This window comes from Cucumis sativus, unplaced genomic scaffold (assembly GCF_000004075.3).
Source record: "Cucumis sativus cultivar 9930 unplaced genomic scaffold, Cucumber_9930_V3 scaffold92, whole genome shotgun sequence".
NCBI lineage: Eukaryota > Viridiplantae > Streptophyta > Magnoliopsida > Cucurbitales > Cucurbitaceae > Cucumis > Cucumis sativus.
The window spans coordinates 129,952-154,995 of record NW_022279581.1 but is presented as its reverse complement, the minus strand read 5'-3'; the positions used below and the strand labels follow the sequence as shown (position 1 = coordinate 154,995).

The window sequence follows — 25,044 nt, the reverse complement described above, 5'->3', positions numbered from 1 at the left end:
GATTCTACTTGAATGGGATTAGGAACCATTTACTGTGTTTTGCATACTTTAGATGTTAGAATGCTGATTACTGTTAGCTATTTAATTAAGTAGCAGTTAGGAACAACCCAGATAATTAGAACAAGTGTATCAAATGTATATTAAGTGTATCAAATGTATATTAAGTGTATCAAGTGCCTATAAGGATATCAAGTGTATATCACAGGTGTATTAAGCGTATCAAAGTGGATATCAATAGTGTATCAAAATGTATATAGGTGGTGTATCAAGTGTGTATAAGGTGTATCACATGGGTTGACTTGTTTTTTTCTTTTTGCCATTTTTGCAAAAGTAAATAACCTTATGAGCCTAATTTTTTAAACTTAATTTGCCAGACATGCAAGAAGCTCTTGAATCTAATTGCTATATTTGCTATTGTTCCCAAGTATTTATATGGCAATGATTACGTAGCTTTTAAATCAATTTTTTTTTATATATTACTTAAGCATATGGTAGAACAAACAATTTTCTGCCTAAAGCTCACTTCTTTTTCCATTTTATTGAGTCTTTTTTTTTGGACAGAAATGTTAGTCCAAGGAATTCATCACTTCTTGAGGGGTCATGTTCCTTGAACTTTAAACATTAATCTTAACTTTATAATGAAATATGTTCTTGTTTGTTGATGTGAACAAAATATCATTTGTAATATAAGCCTACAAAGTGATGTATATCGGCTAGAAAGATGCTTTTGACCGCGCATCTGCTATCCTAAATCCTTCTTGCTCTTGTGTAGAAAATTTCCGCAATTTACTTTCACAACCTCCAAACTGCTCAGTAACTTATTTGCTTTCTGTTTTCATTTCTTTCCTTTATCACTTTTTTCATTGGTTCATGACGTCCTGTGTCCTTATCAGTCTTGTTATGAATGGAAGTTATTTCTTGTGGATCAGATCAAATGGTGATGCATTTTTAGTTAGATATGCCCCTAAATTTCTTGATTTTATTAACAAAGTTTATGGTCAGCTGCTAAGAAGCACAAACACTTTGGTTTGTCTAACGTGTTCGTTTCTGACATGTGTGGACACTTGGATACTCCAACCCTTGTTAGACATGTACAAGGCACTTCTTAGTGCAACATATGTGTTCGACATGCATAGTAGTATACTCGTTGAGTAGACAAAAAAGCCATAAATATGACAATAATAATAACTCGTGACTGTGAAACTCATCATCAAGCTAAATTTTTTAAGCGTATTAAGGCATCAACCCATTTACTTTTGATTGTCTTTTGGTATAAAAATAATATTTACCTCTTAAAATGTATATTTTAATAAATCTGTCCTTGCCATGTCGTGTTCTAGATTTTTACAATATGGCGTGTCATCATGTTCTTGTTGTATCATATCTGTATCTTTGCTTCTAGAGCTTGTAGTTTTATTTTGATCTTCCTCAAAACTCACTGAAAATGTATTGGTCAATATCTGGAAAATTGCAATGATTAGACTTTTTTGTACAACAAAATAAACTTCCATCTCTTCCAAGTCAATGTAATTATCCCTGTGAAAGTTACTATACATTATTTTCAATGGGCAAATCTGTGTTTCTCTTTCAAGGATCTAATATTATAACGTGTTTCAGTTAACTTTTAGTTGCATGTTTGAGAAAAGTTAGATTTTGATAACTTAACATGCACGTGTAAAATTCTTGTTCAACTACCTTTTCACACTGGGGACATTTCACGTTTTTTATTTTGATAATTTGTTTGTATTGTATTGTGATTTCATAACTTGTCAATTCTTCGTTTTCTAAAACTGATGATAAAATTTGTTCATTTCAGCTCCTGCAAACATGCAAAGCATCAGAAATTCAATCTTGAAGCACATGAAGATCAGAGGACCTAATAATACTACAAAACAGTTGATGAAGATGAGAATGTAATCGAGAAACTAACTCGCTGTTTGTGCGCATCAACAGGTAGAAGCTCCAACGAAATAGCTGATCGAGTGATTGGATTGGTTAAGAAGTTTGATAGAATCGATGCCTGTAAGGTAATTAGTCCCATGCCACCCTATCATCTAATCTTTGATTTCTTATCACTTTAGTCAGGATTTGTTTAGATTACCTCCTAACTATCAATTTCTATTAAATGCTATACAATATATTTGTTGAGATAAATATATTCCTTAACGTTAAATGTTGTGTTGAGCTGATCAGGTTACTGAAACGGCTGATTTCCAGAAAGACTTAAGCCTGGACAGCTTAGACAGGGTGGAGCTTGTTATGGCTTTTGAACAAGAATTTTCCATTGATATCCCAGAAGAACAGGCAGATAAGCTTACCTGCTGTGCCGATGTAGCACGATACATAACTTCTCAAGTAGAGGAAAAGAAAGAGGAGAGCTTTGACCGCAACTTCAGTTTTTTTCATCTTTTATGATTTATCATCGTTTAATGCCCATTAGCCTGATCTTTCTATGTTATTTCATTTTTTTGTGTGGGATTTGATCGTCTATCAGGCTCTGCAATGTTTGTTAGAAAACACATGAGATCTCTTTGGCTCCCAATTGATTTTTGATGAGTACAATTACAACCTTGTGAGTAAATTCAACTGTGGAAAACTCGATGCACCCGATGCGTATGTCATATATGGTATGAAATAGATTGGTGTAATACCTAGATGTTTCTATACAGAACAATACATATCAATGTAAACTCAATTTATCGTGCTATCTACGAACAAATAACTCATCGTTGTGACTTCAGCGCCATCTACATGAGCCATATCTTGACATCCGCAACCAATTCATTCACTTTATTAGGCTTATGTCTACCATGAGGTCTGACGGCCACCCCTCCCCTCATTTCTACAAGCTTGCAGGGGTCTGGATGTTTGGTGCTGCAGCCTGAGGACACCAGAAGTATATGTACGGATGCCACCACCAAATGATGACAATTGCAGCGGCTTTCTTCCAGCTAAATGAGCAGGTCGGCAGTGTGTGTTCTTCGGTGTTCGAAGAATCTTGATGGAACAGACATTTTCGAAGCTTCGGGTTGCATGAAGATGGGATGGAATATCAATAACAAAGTCCCCAAATTCATCCGTGACTCCATGTACCCAATCAGAAGATTTGCTGTTTTTTCCAGTGTTGTGGCAATTCACACCCACCATAGCACCTGCAGTGATTGATTTGGTTTGTATAATATCATCAGAAAGGTAAAAACAAAGCTTGATTTTATTGGTGTTTTTTTTTGTTCTTCAAATAAGAAGTTAGCTGGTAGTACCTTTAATAGGCCATGCATGAACTTGAGGTTCATCACCATGCAAACAAGCTTCACAAAGAACAGAGCCTGTGACCAAAACAGTGGACAATCTCTCCTCACCATATCCAGCTATCTCCCTCCAATGGTCTCGACTCAAAAGATCGGATACTGGGGTCTCGTCTTCAGCAGATTCGATTACCATCGGAAATCCATGGCCAATAAGGTAGAAGAAGAAGATGCAAAGCCAAAACAGGTTGACAGAACTGTGGAAGCTCCAAACTCTGTTCACCATCTTCTTGGTTTGGTTTTAGGAAAATGAAACTTTATCAATATGATTACACAAATCAACCTGACACCATTTCTAGATACATACTCATAGGTTTATATAATGTATATCGAAAGAGATGACTTGCAGTTTCTCTACATGTCAAAATTACAGAAAAACCCTTTCTGGGTTTGACATTGACTAGGCAATTTCTATCTATGTTGGATTTTCCCCATCTTCCCCTCTTAAGTTGGCCTTTTACCAAATGAAAAAGATCCTTCGTTTTTCTAAAATATTTTATGTGAATTTGACCACATGGCTGCTTTGTTGAGATGAGAGAAAATTGACCCTCCTTATCTCTTTTTTAAAAAATAGTTACAAAAAGAATATTGGATTAAGATATCTTTGTGGCCCTTGGTAGTGTTGTTGGTAGGAAAACAAATATGTGGGGAATGGGCAAAACGGTCTTTTCACAGACATACATAAAGAAGTTGGTAGTTGAATGGGGAAGTTGATAAAGTAGGTCAATATCCTATATACTTTGTCTAAGCTTTAACATGAGAGAAAGATCTAAAGAATCAAAGATAGAAATGCAAGAATTGTGAAGTTGGTGTACCAAGCTTTAAGAAAAAAGAAAATTCTGGTTGAAAAGCACACAAGGTTTCCTATCCACATCCAAAATTCAAAGCTACCTCAACTATATGATATATATCCCAAGGCTAAGCAATTGCAATATCTTTCTTTGTAAAAAAGAAAAAATTCCATGGGTGGTTAACCTATGCATTTAATTGTGTGGTAATCCCATGCAAGTAATGACAACAAACAAGTTTTAGTTGATCAAATTGTTCTTTTTCTTGTTCAGTCTACTTGATCAAATTTAAACTTTAAATCTTAAGTAGATAGAGTGTAGGATCAAAGTTTCACATTGGTTAAACAAGATGAAGATCAATGGTATACAAGTAGAGATAACTATTTTTATTAGTATAAGATCTTTTAAACAAAACAAAAAGACTACGAAGACTTAATACTCGAAATGGTATCACATCATCTTTTAAAATGTTTGTACTATTTTGAAAATAAGATGTAATTATGAGATGAAAAGCATGTAAGAACAAATTATTAAGTTTGAGTTGAAGTAATGTGTAAGGAAAGATGTAAGAAAACAGTAATTGTCAAATTCAAGTGACTAACATATATTATATGCATCATATTACATTAATTGTCAAATATTATGTACGAGTTAGGGATGCACATCACTTCTTACCTTAAGAACCAATCACAAGAAGTTTGGATAAATGAATGATAAGGAATAGAAAAGAAAAATGTTAATCTCTTTTACTTGTACTTACTCAAGCTTCCTTTGTTTTGGAGTCTTTTTCTTGTAAGCATAGATATGAATTTAGATATGAAATACTAATATGATAGGATATGTCAATATACTAATTTATAAAAATCTATAAAAATATTTAGGATATAGATAAATTTAATATATGTAATTTACTAAATCTACCAAAAATCATAAAATGTGAAATTAATGACAATGGCATGAAATACAATTCAATAACAAAACATTAAAATTATGGAAGTACAATTGTTAATATAATGCAATAGAGAAGGGACAAAAATTGATTTGAGAAGAATAAGAATTGGAGCCAAAGTTATGAAAATAAACTAACAACTTTTTTTTAAAATTGTTAAAGATATTTGTGGATATTCAAATGTGATGATGACAATTAGATGATTCTAAGAATTTTAGGGAATGAACATTTAAAGTAGATTGTTTAGTTTTGAGTTGGAAAATGAGTTGGTTATATCGTTATTCCTTAGAAATAAAAGCAAATTTGCCAGCAGTAAATTTGTATTAATTTTTTTGTTATATTTTAGCTTCGTGTTAATTAGCATCTTCGTGATAATGAGATTTGAACCTGGCCTAGGTACATACACGTATGTTGGTCAACTTCTACAAATTTTAAAAACCCTAAATTACAAACTTTTAATTTAATATTGAACACAATAACTAATTTAATTTGATAAAGTCACTTATTTCAATTTAATTATAATTACAACAATTAACTTTTAGGAGACATTTTTAAAAATAGCAAAACAAATTAAAATATTTACAAGATATAACAAATTTTTTGGATTCTATCAATGATAGCGAGTGATATTGTTCTATCAGTAGCAATCAATGCACTAATAGAAGAATATCATTAGCTATCAAATGTTTGTTATTTGATAGAATCTAAAATTTTGCTATAATGTGTAAATATTTTGTTAAATTTGTTATTTTTAACAATTCCCCCGACTTTTAAAAAAGTAATATTGTATTATTGATGAATAGAAAGTAATACTTGAAAAAAATAGTAAAAAATTTAAGAATATTATTGATGAATATCATGTTTTCTAAACCCGCTAATGAGGGTCCAGATTTCGTGCTTCGTGAAAAATAGTTTTTCTTTATGGACAATGTTCATTAAGATATAATTTTTCTTGATGGATCTTGTCTATGATCTTATCATAGACCCAAAATTATAAATTTTTTTCTCGATAAGCAATGCCTATCAATATATCATTTTTCTTGATGGACCTTGCCTATGATTTTTTTTTTTTTTTGTCTTTGTCTATCAAGAAATCCTAGACCCATAAAAAAATTCTAAACCCATCAAGAAATCCAAAAAATATATATTATTTAATTTTTTTCGATGATGATCATTGCAAATCAAGAAAATTCATCCCTCGCCAATCAAGAAAATCTAACTAACTTAATGAGTATTCAACTAATATATTATTTTTTATGTTTATTATCCATCGAGAAACATTTTTCTCGACGTTTGTGGACCATCAACAAAACCAAGGGAACTTTGCCCATCAAGAAAATCAAGAATCCACAATTTTTTTTTTAATGTTTCTTTGTATTTCTTCAATAAAATAAGGAAACTTTTTTTGACATACATGACCATCAAAATAAACATTGTATTAAAAAAAAAGTTTTTCTTGATGGTCCTTTGTCATGACCCTCAAAAAATCAAAATTTGTATGCGTAAAAAAAGGTCAAATTTGTAATAATGATGTACTGACGTGCAATACTTACCAAAATGTCTTTAATGACTGTATTGGTAAGAGACTTTTGGTCATAACAAGAGTTCAAAAATCAACTTGCTCTCTTTAAATACCCAATTCTAGTTTGATCTCTAGTTTTTTTTTCTAATAATTATGTCCTAACATTGATGCTCAACCCACCCTCAACTTTATATTTTGTACATGAAATTGTAAAAATTATAAACCCCTATATTTAGTTTACCATTTTCATGTTCATTTTCCAAAAAAAAGAAAAAAAAAAAAAAAAAAGTTGTTAAACTAACTAAGGCTCACAAATACATTTGGTGGCCTTTAAGCTTGAATCATCAACTTCCAACTTTTTACATTTTAGTGTTTCCTTTTCCTTCATTTTGTGTATACATTTTGATTTCATGTTTCAATTACTTTTACTTTATAAATTTAATTCCATGTTTCAAAAGTTACTTCTATATTTTTTATTTATTTTATAGTTTCTATTTGTTTTTCTCCTTCCAATCCAATCCAATCCAATCCATGTGACACGAACATTTTCGATATAGTCACGGAATGAGGGAATGGGAGAAATTTTCCAAGAGTCACTAAAACTACATTCTCTATTCTCCTCCTTGGCTTGCCCCTACCCCGTTCTTCATCCCGCTTTCTTACCTTTCTTTTTACTTAATAACATATCTTATTCTAAATATATATTATAATTGAGTTTTAAATTCTAAGTTTTAAATTGTATTCTTTAATAACGAATATAATTAATATTATAATAATATATATATATTGGTAATTATTTAGTTCGTTCATTGATGGCTTTTTTGGAAAGAAAAACAATGAGAGGGAGAAAAGTTTCGATAGGGAATTCCCTTGGTAGGCATGGATAATGAAATGGAATAGAAAAGGTATCCCCAATCTCACCCTCCTCAGTCAACATCTCTACAAAACACCTAATTCTTACAATCACCCACTTATCAATTAATTTTACTTAATTGTAAGATAAGTCGAGACTTACCAAAATATTTGAATTAAAGTGGAATCACATGAAAAATGACAAATTCGGAGGCCCCTAATTTCTTGGCACGAATAAGTTTTATAGCAAATCACATGCTTGATGTTGTAAAAATAACATAAATTATTATCAAAATGACTTGCTACACCATGACGAATCACTGTTCTGAAAGCAAATTCGGTCAGACTGTGGTGCTAATTATGATGTCGATTGTTTTTCAAGGTTAACACAACTCTCTACTTTTGACATGCACTTGCTTGAAATAGGAATAGAAACAATGACAGAACTTGTTTAAAACTTTTAGTAGAGGTAGAGAGACGAAGAGGTTTTGTGGGGTGAATGAAGAAATGAACGATGAAGAACTAGGAGAAGGGATGTATTTATAATGGAGTCCCGCCAATTGCCATCTGAAGGTTCGAGTGAAGGGGAGGCGTAGAGGAAAAGTCGGCAGTCGTGAAGAGCATCAATTTGGGTAGACGAATAGAGACGTGGAAGACGACTGGAGAACTGGCCCAAACTGTGATGCGTGGCAAAAAAAAAGCTATAAGGCAACTTCAAAGCCCACCCATCCATCCAATAAGAAAAACAACAACACATGTGGCGACAATGTCATACAATCACCATCAATATAGTTTGTAATAAACTAATAGTACTTAACTATTTATACCCATTTACTTCTTCCAATTTTATCAATGTGGGACAAGAAAACTCACTTTGCTTTCGGCCAAAGGCCCATAGTCTTTTCCAACAATCCCCGCAACAAAGTTACAAGATAGACTAGAGAAAATTTGTTCTAAGTAAGGATGAGACATTAAGCTTAAACATCAATATCCAAAGATTTAAATTGATGCGTAGTAAAGTAAGGAAACAACCTTGTTAAAGAGAGTGAATTAGATCTTGAACTTTCTATAATCCTGGTTGAGACCCTCACGACATGATTTATCCCTAGTTTTGGTCATTGTTTCTACAATATGGATTTGTGCGTTTATGGTCATGCACATATTTGTTTGGAAAATATAAGAAAAGTATCAATTTGAATATATTTAATTTGTTCCCTTTGTTTTATTTTATATTTTTTTCTTAATTTAACAAAAGTCGACTTATTGATTAATTTGGCTAGGTTTGATTACGTTGATTTTCTATAGAATTACAATATATTTGTACATACTACAGGACAATATTATTCTTTCCAAATTAGTTATACAATATTTGACAGAATGTATAACATATATTGCTGACACAATTACATTGTAATTTATGCTTTTAAATAGTGTGATAAACTATTTGTATTATAACATGCTCACATATTCAAATATTAATATTTATTTGCTCATATAATCATATAATTTTCTAATCCAAAAAAACTTAACGTTATGATAGATTTGTTATAAAACTAACGATAAGAACAATTTCTTTAATAGTGCCATTAAATCATAATCACAATTGTTTAACTAACCAAATTTTATAATAACCAATAGAATTAAGATTTTCCAAATATAGTATTTGTCGAGTATGAATGATGTTATAGACTACACCCTTTCTTTGTCGATCTTCTACCATTCGTTAGTATAAGGTATTTTCTATATTACATATAATTATGACTTTTTATGTCATGAGAGATTTGAGTTGAACAAATTAGAGTCTTTACTGGCTTCATTTTAAGATCTCTTTCATTGCCCTACGTTGCCGTCTTGTGTTTTGTAAAGATTGAAATTGTGGGTAGCCCAGTATTTTAAGAAAATTAAGCTATCTATCAGAACAAACTAAAACAAAACTTTCCTGCAACACCTTAATATCTTATACCTATCCGATTTACTAACTATTTCATTTGCTGAACGAATTTGATATTATCTTTTTCATTAAGCTTGAAATTGGTACTTTCACCCTCTATACAGTTTACCACTTTTCAATAGGTTGTTTGACATGTGGTTCTTCGGTTAGAGGAGCTGATAAGAAAAAATCCATTAATTTGCGTTAAATGTATGAAGACTTTGGATTGTTTGAAGGGGACGAAGTGGAAACTCCAATTATTTATGTTTGAACTCGCACAATTTGAAGAAAATATGAAACGACTACTGAATTTACATGGAGTTTGATTTTAATTATAGGGTATTTGTGGTTTCTTGAATAATTGTATTTAAGACTCAACTTTGCTATTTTATCAATTTAAATAAAAACTTGTCATTTATCTAAAGTAAACAATTTATTTTGCTATTCTTCTTCTCCGCCCTAGTTTATAGCATTAATAGAATTCAAAATGTTGTTATAGCTCGTAAATATTTTAATTTATTTTACTATTTATAAAAATGATCCATTTTATATCTCATTTTTTTCTTTTAAATTTATCAAAAACCCACTCCATATAAAATTAAAAGTTAAAAAAAATCTTATAAAAGATAAAGTGATATATAATTAGGATCTTGTTAGACAAACCCCAAATTTATCGTCTAAACTTTGTAATTCAATGTATTTAAATATTTCATATTTTGTATTGTATAAATAAAAGTAAGAGTATTTTAAAAAGTAGTAAAATTGAGGGAACTCTCTTTAGTCAATTTACTAGTCAATTTAAGTAAATAGTTTTTTTTTTTTTTCTATTCATGACAATTTCTCATAAAATTTTGATTATCGTTTTATGAAAATATTTCTTTTTATTGACATGCAAAAAATGTAGATGAGAATGTTTGACCATAAGAGATAATCTCTAACCTTGAAGTTATCATGGATTGGGGGTGTTAAAAAAATAGTTGAAAACTGAATCGATGAACTGCAATCGAGACGAAATTGAATGTATACGGTTTGATTCAATTTCTGTTAAATTAAAACTGATTATTATGCGGTTTGGTTTGGTTTAAGATACTAAACCAATTCTAAAATCGAACAAAACCACTTAAAGAATTAAATATATAAGTTTAACTTAGGGTAGACTATAAGTGTAACTTTGTATGGATTATTTTGATGGACTCTCAACTTTAATGTCTTGAAATTAATTTAAACTATGTTTGTAGTTTAGTAGGACTTTTATTATGTATAATGTTTATAAAGGATTTCGATTCTAATATTAAAGCATAAGCGGTTCAGTTTCAATTCAGTTTTATTTATGCCTAAACTTCGGTTTGACATAGATAAGTGGTTCAGTTTGGTTTCGAATAAGATTTTTTTTTGTATTCTTCGATTTGGTGTAATTTTAACTTTAAACCAAACCGTGAACACCTATCGTGCCTAATCGATGTTAGTTGAGTAATTGTATCATCCTATTGGAAATATGAATATAATATTTCAAGTGGGTAGTTTTTTTTTCTTTTATTGGGTGGTACTTTGTTGAATTTTCTAAAGAAAACGCAAATTATATAAATATTTAACATTTGAAACACATCATTACTCGTTAAATGTCATATCACCATGCTTTTTATTCAAATTTGATGGTATTTTTTTTATACAAAGTTGATTGAAAATATTGCCAAGTTAAAGGTGTAACTAGAAATTTAAAGTATTATATGGTACACTACACTACATACTTTATTGGGTTTTGATCTTTATAATAAGAAAAATTCAAATAGGAAATATAGATTAGGAAGAAATGATGTATATTGGTTAAATTGTTAATTTGGGCAATGGTTTTATAGTTTCCTACTCCCTAGTTTGCCTTTAGTTTTGACATGGACTCCTATAGTATCTCTATCACCCAAAGATTTACTAAATTTAAAATGAAGTTAGGTATCCTCGATGAGGTTTAAAAGGTGATTTGCATTGGAGTGTGATAATGTGGAATGAGAAGAATGGCATTGGGATTCATACACAACCATTACATGAATGAATTTTGAAGTATATGGAAGAGTATCGAATGTACTTATGAAAGACATAAACAATGTGAAATGGAAAACTTAAAAGTTAAAAGAAAGTGTGTTTGATGGGCCGATCCAAAAATGAAGGACCCGAGCCCATTTTCACTAAGGATAACTAAACGTAATTGTCAAAAAAGAATAAGGGTTATTACGTAATTACGTACTTCCCATTTAACCTTTTTACTTCGTCAATTTCACCCACCCGACACCCTCCCCGCCGCTAAATTTTACCACTTCTCACCTCACCCACCCCCCGATGGACCTCTTCACCGCCGACCACCGGATACCCACCTCCGACAACTTCCCTCAGCACGTTGCTCCATTTCCCGATCCCACCGACCTCCTCTACGCTGCTCCATCCTCTGTATTTCCCCCTACCGACATCATCAACCACCTCTCCAACCCTCCACCGCCGCCTCAGAAGCTCCGTCCCATCCGCTGCAACGGTAGGTCCCCTGCCGGTTCTCAGGCCGAAAACATCTTCGATGGATCCCTAAGGAGTTTCCAATGCGTTTCTTCCTCGCCTGAGGGTGGTTTTTCTGGGATCAGCTCTGTGTGGCTAATATTGACCCTTGTCAGTACTTCAACTCCTCTGCAAAAGATGAAAAGCCTGAAGTCAAGCATAATGGCAGCTTCGGCGATATCATTGCAAACGATTACTTCTCCGAGGAAGAGACGAAGAACGGCGGATCCGGTGCTGCTATTGCTGCGGAGAATTTGAGCCGGAGCCGGGAAGAACCTCAATTGGACGACGATTCGTGTGAGTTTTTACTCTGAACTTTACAAACGCTTCAAGAATTGAGGGTTTTTGTTCTTCAATTGAACTATTCAATTTTCTTTACTTTAATTATTCATAATATTATATATATTCTTAAGAGTTATTGGGTGTCTGAGATTTGTTTAGGAAATGCCAATTGTATTGTGTTGGTGACCTCTGAATTCTTATGGAAAGGTAAGAGGATTAAAGAAAAGCTTCCCTGTAAAGTGATTCTTATAATATGTGAAAAAGAAATTGTTCTTTCAGTTTTGTCACTTCCTTGGCCTCTCTTCATTCTAAATTTGTTTAATTTCTTTTATTTCTAAGAAGAAAAAACTGAAAAAAAATTATTTTATTAATTATTTCAACAAAATTTTCATGTATTACTTTCATCCTTTAGGTCTCGCTCCCTTTCTCCTTAAAATGGAATAAAAGAATTGGAAATTCTAATAGGAGAAACTTTTTCTCTTTTATTCACTATTAACTATTAAGTGAAATGAAAAGAGAAAAAAAAGAAAGAAATACAAACAGGAGATTCCCAAAATGTCACCAATAGCATTAATAAGAAGAAGAAGTAATTTTACAAAAACTCCTTTTAGAGAGTGCATAAAATTGAAGTAAGAAAATGACAAGGTCAACAGAGTAATAAAAGATTCTTCTTTTTCTCTCCTTTTAAAAAGTTCCCATCTCTAGCAATCATCATAATGTCCCAGAAAATTTTACCTTTCCTTTTGAAGGAAAGATATCATTCAAAATGGATTTGTACAAAAGAGTTCAGGACTACTTAATGCTTGTTTGAGAATTATGGTAATCAGTTGTCTCTTTAAACTGATAATAGGAGCAATCAAAAGACACAAAACTAAGACGAGAGTTGAAAGAAGAGGTGAGGACAGGAAGAAACGTTGTACATCAACCTCCTTTGTATTGTATTGGATATCAAATGTAGAAGTGCAAGAATCTGTCTTCCATTTCAAAACTGTTGACATTTGATTCTTGAAAGTTGAAATCTTGTGAATTGCTTTTGGTCCTTGCTAAATGAAGCATTTTCTGATGCTTGTATGGTTAGTCATGGTCTTTCTTTTTGTTGTGTCACTTGCTGATACTGTGGCACTGGGTTTAGGATCGAGTGAATTGAACAGAAAGTTCCTGATCTTACTTCTGATATGAGGATCTTTTGTCATTGCAGTAGTTTGAGACTCGGGACCATTTCTTTTGTTTTACTTTTTTTTTTTCTGAAAGAAAACCTAAAGTTTTATTGATTAATGAAGAAGTTATAAAATTCATAAAAGCCAAAATTTCACTTTAGAAGAGTATAACCTCTTCCGATTAGAAAACAATGTCTATGAAAAAAGAAATAAAGAAAACAAGAGAAATTGGCCTCCTTTGTTCCTCATCAATCTTTTCGCTTCCAGATAAACCAATCCAAATTACTGCTTCCTTTAGAAATTTACCTCCTTTTCTTCCTGCAACTAGAAAACAATGTTGATGCATGCCTTATTTGTTAGAGTATTCAGTATCTGGTTTATTTTGAAATTTTCATTTGATGATTGATATTTACCCCTTTTGAACTGGTAACCTTCACAAAACATTGAAGATCTTCTTCCAAGTTCCACCATTAACTCTACCTTTTTGGCTTCCAAATTATTAGCTCCCTTGCAAGGCTGAAAGTATCCTGCTCTTTCCCAATGTACCTATCCTTAAAAGTCTCTATGTAAAATTGGAAAATTTTCTCATGGCTGCTTGCTCTACTGCTGAAAACAAGCTTAACGCAAGTTGTTCCACGGAATTCCTTGGCTTTAAAGCGTTAAGTATTTAAAACAAACACAGCAGCTTATGTTATCATGATTGAAAGTTTTATGAGACCAATTAAGTAGTGGCACGGCATGATGCATGCATAGATACATAGGGTATATATAGTGCAACAATTAATGACAAATCTCTTGATTACTTGTTTCCAGCTCAACTTCAGATGGTGGTGATGCTGTTTTTAGCAGCAAAAAGCATTTAAGCCATAAGAGAAAGAGAACAAGAAGGTCACTCGAGCATTTTGTGGAAAAATTGGTAATGAAGGTAATGGATAAGCAGGAGGAGATGCATAGGCAGTTAATAGATATGATAGAAAAGAAGGAGAACGAGAGAACAGTAAGAGAAGAAGCTTGGAAGCAGAGAGAGATTGAAAGAATTAAAAGGGATGAGGAGTTAAGAGCCCAAGAAACCTCTCGCAGTTTAGCAATTATTTCCTTGATCCAAAATTTGCTGGGCCATGAAATTCAAATCTCCCGACCAGCAGAAAACCAATGTGCAGAAGATGATGGAGGTGAAAGCAGCATCCAGAAGGAGCTAAAATGTGATCCAAGTGGAAGGAGATGGCCTCAGGCCGAAGTACAATCTTTGATATCACTTCGAACGTCACTGGAACATAAATTCCGTGCTACAGGCTCAAAAGGATCGATATGGGAGGAGATATCAATTGAGATGCAGAAGATGGGTTACAAGCGTTCAGCAAAGAAGTGCAAAGAAAAATGGGAAAATATGAACAAATATTTCAAAAGGACCGTTGTAACTGGGAAGGCTAGTATTGCAAATGGTAAGACATGTCCATATTTTCAAGAATTAGATATTCTTTATAGAAATGGAGTGGTAAATACTGGAGCTGTCTTTGATAGTACAAATACTGAAAATAATTCCAATGCCGAAAGAAGTATAGATCCTTTTCATGAAGATGCTTTTGTAGAAGGTGAAAGAGAGCATATAAAACAGGAGGAGGCATTGGACATGGTACAATTCTAAAAAAGAGATTTTAAGTACACTAAAGATCCCTTCGGTTGATTTTTGCAGCCCATATTTATGATAATGCAGATTCTTCATGTTTACTCTTAATCTATTCATGGTTGATTTCCCGGTGGGCTCGCTTTTTGGAATATGTTCCAGACATTTGTGCCCCTATAGTGACCAAAAGAAATGTCAAGTTTTCAGTTCGATGTCAGCAGGAAATGAGGAGTAGATTGAGGAGATACTTGAATCAAGTTTCTGAGCTGATGATGCTTGAAATTCTTGTAAGTAAATGGATAGTAGTTGAAGACATGTCATCTTTCTTCCTATGGATTTTAATTTATCTGGTTATTGAATTAGTTAGTTTGTAAGAGGAATACGTCGATATTCTGAATTCTCCAACAATTTCTTTAACTAAGGTTAGTTCTTGACATCAAATGATTTCGTGATATATCTTCTACTGGTAGCTCTGATCTGAAATGTCATTTACAATGTATATGTGTGTGTGTTAGAATAAGTCTTAACAGTATTTGCTGCTGATGATGATTAGTTCTTAAAAAAATTGCTCTAATTCTTTAATTCCGAATTTTCTTTTCAAATACTAGAGAAAGTTGCAAAATATTCCCTTTTCTTTTTTTCTTATCTAATATTGGATAGATATTTATATTTGAGACCATTGCAAATATAGCAATAAAGCTTAAAATTATAAATATAGGAAGCTAATAGGTGTATATCGATGCTAAAGTCTATTACGGAATGATTTTGTTAATTTTGTATGATTCTTTTAAAATGTTGATAGCAATTACATTATAAATTATACCGTTGTATCCATTTCAAGATGTTTCTTCTCTCAGAATGTCCATATGGAAGGTATGTGACTAATTTTGAATGCCTATGGATTTGTAGTAATGCCTTATATTTTGACAACAACGTATCTTCACTAAATTATATCTTTAAATTTGGCTCTTTTAGTTAGATCTAATTGAGAGATGAGAGATGGTACATTGGTATCCTTCTAGTTTTTATTAATGCTTTTTCTTAGAGGTATATGAAAAGCTACAATCAAGATTTTCTTAAATGAAGGATGTGAAATTCTTTAAAGTAATAAGAAAGATTGAAGTCTGTACTTGTTTCCTATAAGTTTTTGTCATAATCATATTGATGTATTAGTAGATAATAAGAGTATTTTTCTGAGGCATTAAATATTCGTTTAATTAATTAATTTGTGACGCACACGTGTGTATAAAAACGGTCTCGGACAGGCGGAAAGGTCATCCTCACTTCCGCTTTGAAGTTTTAACGGTCGACTCTTTCTCTAAAACCCTCTTTCACTTTCTTGACGATGAAGAAATCTTCAGGGCGTCGAAAGATTGAGATCAAAAGGCTTGACAAGAACACTACACGCCAGGTTACTTTCTCAAAACGTCGCGTCGGACTTTTCAACAAGGCAGCCGAGCTTTCCCTTCTCTGCGGCGCTGAGATCGCCATACTCCTCTTCTCCTCCCGCGGAAAAGTCTATACATTCGGCCATCCCAACGTCGACGCTCTCCTCGACCGCTTTCTCACTGGAAACTTTCTTCCGCCCAAGCCGGCGGAGGCGTATCTCCCTCTCCCGGAGTTGAATCTTGATCTCTGCAAAGCGGAAGCCGAATTTGAAATCGAGAAGAAGCGCGCGGTGGAGAGATTGAGGAATAGCGAGCGATTTTGGTGGGATGAGGCGCTGGAACGTATGAGAATGGATGAGTTGAAGTCATTCCGTTCTTCACTGCTCCAACTGAGAGCAAATGTGGCGGGGAGATTGGAGAAAATTCGGGCGATGAGAATGGAAGATCCTCCGGTAACTCCATCGTGGTCGATCGTTCTTGGTGGAGAAAATCAATGTGCGGCGTCGTTTCACGTGGTGAAAATCAGTCGTTTGCGATGGATTGGGAAGAGGAGATTTGGGGTTAGGTTTTATATATGTATATTTCATATGTTATGAAAATTGATAACAATAGTTTTAGAGTAAATGAGTAGTGATTGATTCAGTGCTTCACTTCATCACAAATTAATTCTCTTCTCACTTTCAATCTCACTTCAGTTTATTTGGACTATAGGTAGGGCTCTCACCCTAAAACCAACAACAAATAACATTTGTGTCAAATCATATCATGTCCACCACCATGGCTATGCTTTTCTGTAATTAAATAGTTTAATTAATTAATCTTGAATGATTGAAACTTCTAATTAATTTGTAGGTCTATTAGATCAATATTGAATGGTTCAATTATATAAAGAAAACCTACAATAAAGATAAGATTAACAAATGTATATAGATATATTATAATATAAAGTTAGTCTTGAATAAGATCTAAAGTTAACTTACAATTACTGAATAAGATTGTCATACTAAAACTATATGTTATGATAAATATAAACAATTGAATATCACATTCATTTAATTACATGATGTTTAATAAATTAACTAATTGAATCTAGTTATTGTTTAATTAAACTAAATTATATGTAATTTTAATAAATAATAATGATAAAAAAAATCTCCCATGTAGTTGCAGGGGAATGGAGTGGATATAATATCCCTCTCGATACACTAATAGAATTTTCATTCATTGATCTTCAAATACTTAGAAGTCTTGAGTTTTATGTCATAAAATTCGTGATTTGTAAATAATAAACAAAATAATTTATTATTTAATGAAGATATTATTCGATAAATATGTTGTTGAGTAAGTGATTTGCTTGTTATAACATTAAATCCAATAAACTAAAATCTTCTGATTATAATATGTAATACTTGAACTTTATTTGTTGACATAAAAATTAAATTCGAGTAAAAAGCCTAAACGGTCTATAGTATAGAGATTAAGTTTAGATACTTTATTATGGGGACACAATAATTGATACGACCCACTTTGTATTTAATAGCTAAAGAGAGTGCAAAACAAAATTCAATCCTACTCGTTATTAGAGATAATGTAGAGAGGTCGTTGTTCCCTATGTTAAATCTAAGCCATGAGCAAGGGGCCCCACCCACCCTCTCATTGGTATTATAGGGGACGACTCAATTTGGTGGTTAGACCACAAACTAATTGTTTATTAGAGGAATGATGGTAATTAAGGAATGAGAAGTAATTTCAGGAGTTAAACGGTAATTTTGATCAAGTTGTGTTGATAATGATTGAGAATGAGTATGAATGTAACAACCAGTTCAATTTACATGTTATTTATGTATAAGTATAAGTGGAGAAGAATGAATGGATTAATAGCTTATTGATGCATATGGTAATTGTTTGAAAATGATCACATTACTGCTCCTCAAAAACTCTTATTCTTCTTTCACCCATCAACCCTTGATTTCTTCTAAAAGAGAATAGTGAGGTAACCTATAGGTTGTGTCTTGTGCTGTGAAGAAGGGTGAGATTGTGTTTGTGTGCATGTTGAATCACGAAGCCTTGTATTCTACTGCCTTACATTAAATTATTTGAAAGATAAGTAATGTTGACTTTTATTGATATGTTTACTATTTGATTCTTTAGATCATTATTATTTAATACTTGATAAAACAAGAATACAAATATGATTTAATAGTAAAAGTAATAAGCAATTAAATGTTGAGTAAGAATGGGAAATGAAGCAGTGTATAAATTAAAGGCCAAATATTAAACCAAAAAATTGACAATACATACATTCTTATGAATGTATGAAGTTGGTTACTGACATCTTATCTCACTATTTATCTATTTCAATAAATATTTCTCAATTATTCCATTTCCAATTGCATTCAATACCCAATAATTGAGATAAATTCCAGGTGTTTTCTTTTAATTAAAATAAACCTCATTTTCACCGGCAAAATTGGACTTTCTCACAAAAAGAAAAGAAAAGAAAACTAATATAATTAATTTCATATCCTTCAAAACGTCGACGTCTCGTCCACTTCTTTCACTTTCCCGCCAACATATAGTTTATGATTATTTGAATTCAGACAGCGCCCAACACATTGCTCCAGAAGCTGCCACCTGTCACATCCACACCAAAATTTAAAGAAGAAGAAAACATTCGTCCTTTGTTTTTAAGAGAAGAAAAATTCGAACTCTTCTGCTTCATCTCCATCTTCTTCTTCTTCTTCTGATTCCAAAATCAAAACCCTTGAAATCCTCTGAATGAATCAAATCAAACACTGCACAATCTTTCTTCATCTTCCAAGCTCATTGCGTTTTTGATATCTATATTTTTTTTGTTTTCAACGTCTTCGAGGTATCCAGTTTTTCTTCATCCATGGCGAAGGTCATGAAGCCCTCTTCTCGCTACACTTCCTACGATATCCGATCTTCTACTTCCTCCCATTTCTCCGACCCTTCTTCTTCCTCTGACTTCAACATCAAGTCTCCTCTCCCTCCTAATTCCTCTTCTTCGCGCGCCCTTGTTAAAACCAAGCCTTCTGATCTGGCTAGGGCTAAGGTGAAGCCCTCGGATCAGAATTTGACGGCGATGGTGAAGAAATTTATGGAGAAGCGATCTGGTTCGAAGCCGAAGACACTGAAGCATGCAGCTGGGTTGGTGATTTCTTCCGATTTGATTGCGGAGGATTTGAAGAAGACGGCGAGGAAAGGGACGAACTTTGGTGGCTTGCATAAGAAGCTGTTTGGGAAGGGAACGGTGGAGAAGAAGGAGGTGAAGGAGGTGAAGGCGTTGACGGAGGTGAAAGGGAATACGAGGACGTTGGCGATGGTGCTGAGGAGTGAAAGAGAGCTTTTGAGTTTGAATAAGGACCAAGAGTTGGAGATCACTGAGCTCAAATTAGTTCTGGAGGAGAAGTACAGAGAGGTTAGGACTGCAGATACTATTCCTAATTTTACTTCACTTTTTACCTTCAGTTCTAAATTACATAACAAATTTGAATAGATGGTAAACTTAACGCACTTGTGATAAATTTTCATTTTTTCTTTTTTCCTATTAGATTTACGACAAGTTAGGATTAGGAATAAGAATATTTTGTAGTTGAATTCTTTTGGTCATGCTAGATCATACTCTTTAGCTGGACATAGCATTCTCGTTATTAAGTTCGGTCTTTTGTCTATGTTTGATTTTTTGGTGAGGTTTGAATGTTTCGTGAATGGATTTCAGTACTTATATAGTTAGATTTTGTGGTTTTTCTGGATATAAAAGAGAAATATATATATATATATCCATTATTTAGATTTATGATTAGTGAATGATGTGGCTATAATTTTGCACATATGGGTTGTTAACGCAACATTGTTGCTTATCTTGATGCTATCAGATTGAGAAGTTGAAGGATTTGTGTTTGAAGCAAAGAGAAGAAATAAAGTCACTGAAGAATGCAGTGTTATTTCCTGATGTTATGAACTCTCAGCTTCAAAATATGCTTGAAAAGCAGGACTCAGAATTGAAGCAAGCCAAACAAATCATCCCCACTCTACAAAAGCAGGTCACCACTCTCACTGGCCAGCTTTATTCCCTTGCCGAGGACCTTGCTGAGGTATGAATTAATGCAATGCTCTTTACATGTATCCTTGAGAAACATAACATGGAAGACCTGAAACGTAGGATACCTCTAATATGAAATATGAAAGTCATACTGCTTAGAACACAGTCTCTACTGAAATTTGGACTTTACTTTATGTTTGTTGTACTGAATAGCTGTTACCGGATGAGTTTTTGCTGCTTTCTCTTTAGAGATCGGTTTACCTTATAGCACAACTGACATTATATTTTTGAGCAGGTGAAGGCAGATAAATATTCAGGAAAGTCTTGGTTACAAGGTAGTATCTCTCCTCACACACCAACATATGATCACGAAGATGCTTCTAACTCATTGGTAAGCACAAAAGCTATCCTTCCATCTTCATGTCTGTTATTGTAAGTTGTACCGTTGCTACACATGACTTCTGTTACGCTTGCCCAGCTTGCACATATGAGAAAAATTTGAGGTTACTGTTAAATTATTTCTGAAAATAAGAGTTTAGGAAGATAACAAGTAGGGACATCGACATCATCTATTTAATATTTATCTACTAGATGTAATATCACTCATCTAGACTTCATGTAATTCAGGAATTCAGTGTATGTGATCCAACATCCCCTGGCAGTCCAGATGATTTTTTGCTGAAGGATGTAAATCCCTGTTTAACGCCCTATTATGCAACTAAATCTAAGGTATAACTTTCCACTTCTGTTGTTAGTTCCTCACATCCCAAGATCGTTCGTTCAACTAACTAATCAACTGAACTCATTCTTGCAGGAGTTTGAGGCAATGGGATATGATTCTCCTCGAGATGAAATTCTACCCCAGAACAGAATGGAATCAGGCTTTAAATCTTGTTCTAGGAAGTTGTCCAAAAGTTCTGATTGCAAACAGATTTCCAACAAAGCAAACACAACAAAGACAGGCCGACAATCCGACGAGGCCAAATACACGTATGGAAAGCCAATGCGTAAATTTTACTGAACCTCATTTTTTTTTACCAGCTTGGGTTCATATTTTTGTTCCATCTGCATATCTTCTTGTACTTCGTCACCCACTATCACCGTATGAATCGTAGTTTTATATTGGATTTGATCCAACAACTGAGGCTATAATGCCAGCCATGCTTCTTTGTTTAGTCCTTGGACAGAGAATGGTCCATTTGAGCTTTAGAGGGAGAAATACCATTGTATACATGCTACATTTGAAAAGCTCATCAATAATATTAAACGGTCCTCTTCCTTGAGAATTGTTACTATTATGCATCTCCACATTCCCTATGGAAAACCAATCTGTTATCAGCCCTAACCCTTAAGATTAATATCGTGGGTTATGTTCCATTTACTTCCCTGCAATCTTAATTAGGAATGGAAATGAATCATTGTTGGACTCATTCCATTTTGAACTTTGAATTAGAAATCAATTGCGAGTTCTCCAACTTTTTACAATGTCCCAGTCTCCACAAAATTGTTATGAATTTGACTATGATTCTTTGATTTTGTGAATTTACACCATGTATTTTTGTTCATACTTGTGTTCATTGTGCCGCTCACAATATCCAATGCACCTTCCATGTATGAGTTGAAATGTTGCCAAGTACTGGAAAACTTACACCCAACCTTTTTCATTTACGAAATGAATAAGGAGTTGGAAGGATTAAATTCCATTGCGCAAGCAAATGATCACATTTTGTTTTGACTTTGGAAAGATGAAATACATAAATAATTAAATTACAGAGAACACATGCTACAAAATTAATTCTAGGTTAAACATACAATTGATGATAAAAGAATATCTTTGTCGATTGTCATTCAAATCTCTTCCAAATCTCGATGATACTATTTCTTTGTAAAACGCCTCCAAAAGCTCTTTCGTCTATTCTTTGACAAAGATTGATCGGTGGGAATTGTGTTTCTGAGAGAGAAAAATGGAAATGAGGAATCAAGTTTATGTGAAGTTTCTTCAGAGAGAGAAACTATAGAGGATCAGAGGAATAACCACCAATTTTTCGACGTATATCTGCATCGCGTTAGGAAAATGGAAATAACTATTTAATTGTTTCCTTTTTTCGACATGTACGTGTACGGCTCAGGATTGGAAATAACTATTTAATTGTTTCCTTTTTTTCGACATGTACGTGTACGGCTCAGGGATTGGGTGGTCATGAATTCAACGTCCAGATAGATTACATTTGTCGAGACACACCTTACAATGTCAATGAAGGTGCTATTTCCCAACGTTCCCGAAGCGATAAAATGCGATATCATCGATTTCTTGCAGTGATCAAAGGTTATCTTTTGCTAACCTAAACATGTATGTGGAGACATACAAGTGGATAGTCTAAATGGTATGTAGTAGATGGATAAGGTTGGAATCCTACAAATTATTTGATCCTAATCCTGCATGTATAAAACGAGTTCGTATAAGACTGGACCATAAAATGAGCAGAGGTATTCTATACAACAAGTTCGTATAAGACTGGACCATAAAATGAATAATCTCTCTTATTAAGATCGTTACTAGTTGAGACCACATTTCACCAAGATGACCATAGGTGATTTGACCTAAATCTTGAGTGAGTTGTGAACTCTTGCCTATGAAGACATCTAGTCATATATGTTAGATTGAATAGTCATAACATAACTAAATATTATAACATAACTAAATATTAATGTCAGGTTCCAAATGTTCCTGAATCTCTTTGAAGATTGATTCAGGCTCCCCCGAATTCTAGAGTTGATCTCTCAATGATCTTCTCATCGACACGCTACCAAGACCAGTACAGGCTCCCCCTGGCTTTTAGAATGGATCCCTCGAGTCAGCGATCTTCTTGTCGACATATTCCTTATCAATCTATGCACTTCGTTATCTTCTTCATAGGTTATTCAAAAGCCTGTAAACTATGGTGAATATATTAGAGATAAATATACATGAAGTTCTTTACCTTCTTTTCGTCTCTTCTCTTCTTGGTAGGTTATCTAGTATATCGTTCATCGCGGTTATCTAGTATATCGTTCATCGCCCCCTTAAACGACGCTTAATATATCTTATTAAAAAAATATCTTCTCCATAAAATAAGGAACTAACCTTATTAAGATTCCTTCATAGTAGGAGCCTCTAAAAAGAATTTTATTTATTTAAAAAAGATTATAATCTATTTGCCAAAATATGTTAACACATCAGCAGGAATCAATGGTACTTAATAAGTTAAATGTAACTACAACGGTAAAATGGTAATTTTTGGTCTAGTTGTACTTACGAGCAAGTTGTGAAGGGTCATTGCACTATTGGTTAGTTATATCTAATGGACATAAAAATTTATCTACCGTTAGAAGGGAATGACCAATAATTAATGTCACAACAACACAACAAACAATAAAATCACAAACTCAACAGAATCTCGGCAAGCCAACCAACAATGAAATAACAAACTCAACAGAATCACAACAAGACAACTAAGAATGAACTCACAAGCTCAATAAAATTATGCTACCGTCAATTATACCGTCAATATTTCAATATTTATGCTACTGTCTCAAAAAAACTCAAATAGAACCATGCTACTGTCAACCTTCAATATTTATGCTATTTCAATATTTTATGCCATTGTTAACATGTTAACGTCTCAACAAACTCAAAATAGAATTATGTACTGTCAACATACTACTGTCTTTACTGTCTCAACAAACTCAAAATACATACTATTGTCTCTCTATTCTCAACATGACTTTATCAATTGAATTCCACAAACTATTGAAATAGAACTATGCTACAGTCAATATTTATTTTAAAACAACCAAATAACTAATTGAAAGTTAATGTACTTGCGGAGGAGGGATTGGGATATGAGATTGGAGATGGACGGAACAGATGTCTCAAATCTGAGACGGAGGAGGAGACGCAAAGGTTAAGATTGGAGACGGGCGAGGGCTACGGGCCAGTCTCGTCGTCTTGGGTTTGGATAGAATGGATGTCTCAGATATGAGACGAGGAAAATACGCAGAGGTTGAGATCGAAGACAGGCAGAAGCTACAGATCTTGTCGTCTTGGGTTGGGATGAAATGAATGCGTCTCGGATCTAAGATGGAGGAGGAGATGTCAGAGAGTTGAGACGAAGGAGGAGACGTTGGAGAGTTTAGACGAAGGAGAAGACGCTGGAGGTCCTAAAAGAAATTAACAAACCTAATTTGTTTTTTTTATTAAATAATATATAATTATATTAATTCGGGTTGGATTGAGTTAAACCAAAATTTTCAACTCCCAACCGGAAAAAATCAATTTTTTTAACCCAATACAACTCATATTTTAACCTAACCCAACTTAATCCTTATTATATGAGTTAGGTAATGCAGGTTATTTGAGTTCAACTCATATTATTAATATAGATGCACATTGATAAGCTTAGTGTCCACCATATGTCATTTCCTTAATCATCCAACACCATTTACATATGGAGAAATCATCTCTGAGTGACCAAGTAATCCATCACATACTTGCCATTTTTTTAGTAATTATAATTGATGACAATTTTATGAATAATAATTAAGAATATAACAATATTTAAAAAAATTACAAATATAACAAAACATCGTTATAGACTTGTATC

General features: G+C 33.2%; 4 protein-coding genes and 1 pseudogene across 4 annotated transcripts; 4 read left to right on the top strand and 1 right to left on the bottom strand.

Moving 5' to 3' along the window:
• The first annotated feature begins 1,827 nt into the window (after positions 1-1,827).
• On the top strand, positions 1,828-2,648 carry LOC116406363 (annotated as a pseudogene).
• Positions 2,588-3,960, bottom strand: LOC101215830. Its single transcript, XM_004139479.3, has 2 exons — positions 3,261-3,960; positions 2,588-3,152 (listed from the first exon to the last, which is right to left on the bottom strand). Exons 1-2 carry the CDS (start codon positions 3,529-3,531, stop codon positions 2,806-2,808), a joined length of 618 nt encoding a protein of 205 aa, XP_004139527.1. The 5' UTR covers positions 3,532-3,960; the 3' UTR covers positions 2,588-2,805.
• A 9,164-nt stretch (positions 3,961-13,124) lies between these two features.
• LOC116406364 (trihelix transcription factor GTL1-like) lies at positions 13,125-15,388 on the top strand. Its single transcript, XM_031890081.1, has 2 exons — positions 13,125-13,239; positions 14,137-15,388. Exons 1-2 carry the CDS (start codon positions 13,214-13,216, stop codon positions 14,966-14,968), a joined length of 858 nt encoding a protein of 285 aa, XP_031745941.1. The 5' UTR covers positions 13,125-13,213; the 3' UTR covers positions 14,969-15,388.
• A 140-nt stretch (positions 15,389-15,528) lies between these two features.
• Positions 15,529-17,093, top strand: LOC116406365 (agamous-like MADS-box protein AGL62). Its single transcript, XM_031890082.1, has one exon. It carries the CDS (start codon positions 16,293-16,295, stop codon positions 16,929-16,931), a length of 639 nt encoding a protein of 212 aa, XP_031745942.1. The 5' UTR covers positions 15,529-16,292; the 3' UTR covers positions 16,932-17,093.
• A 1,921-nt stretch (positions 17,094-19,014) lies between these two features.
• On the top strand, positions 19,015-21,696 carry LOC101217191. Its single transcript, XM_004139563.3, has 5 exons — positions 19,015-19,777; positions 20,235-20,453; positions 20,697-20,792; positions 21,029-21,130; positions 21,216-21,696. The coding sequence occupies exons 1-5, from the start codon at positions 19,229-19,231 to the stop codon at positions 21,420-21,422; spliced, it is 1,173 nt and encodes a 390-aa protein (XP_004139611.1). The 5' UTR covers positions 19,015-19,228; the 3' UTR covers positions 21,423-21,696.
• Positions 21,697-25,044: the final 3,348 nt, after the last annotated feature.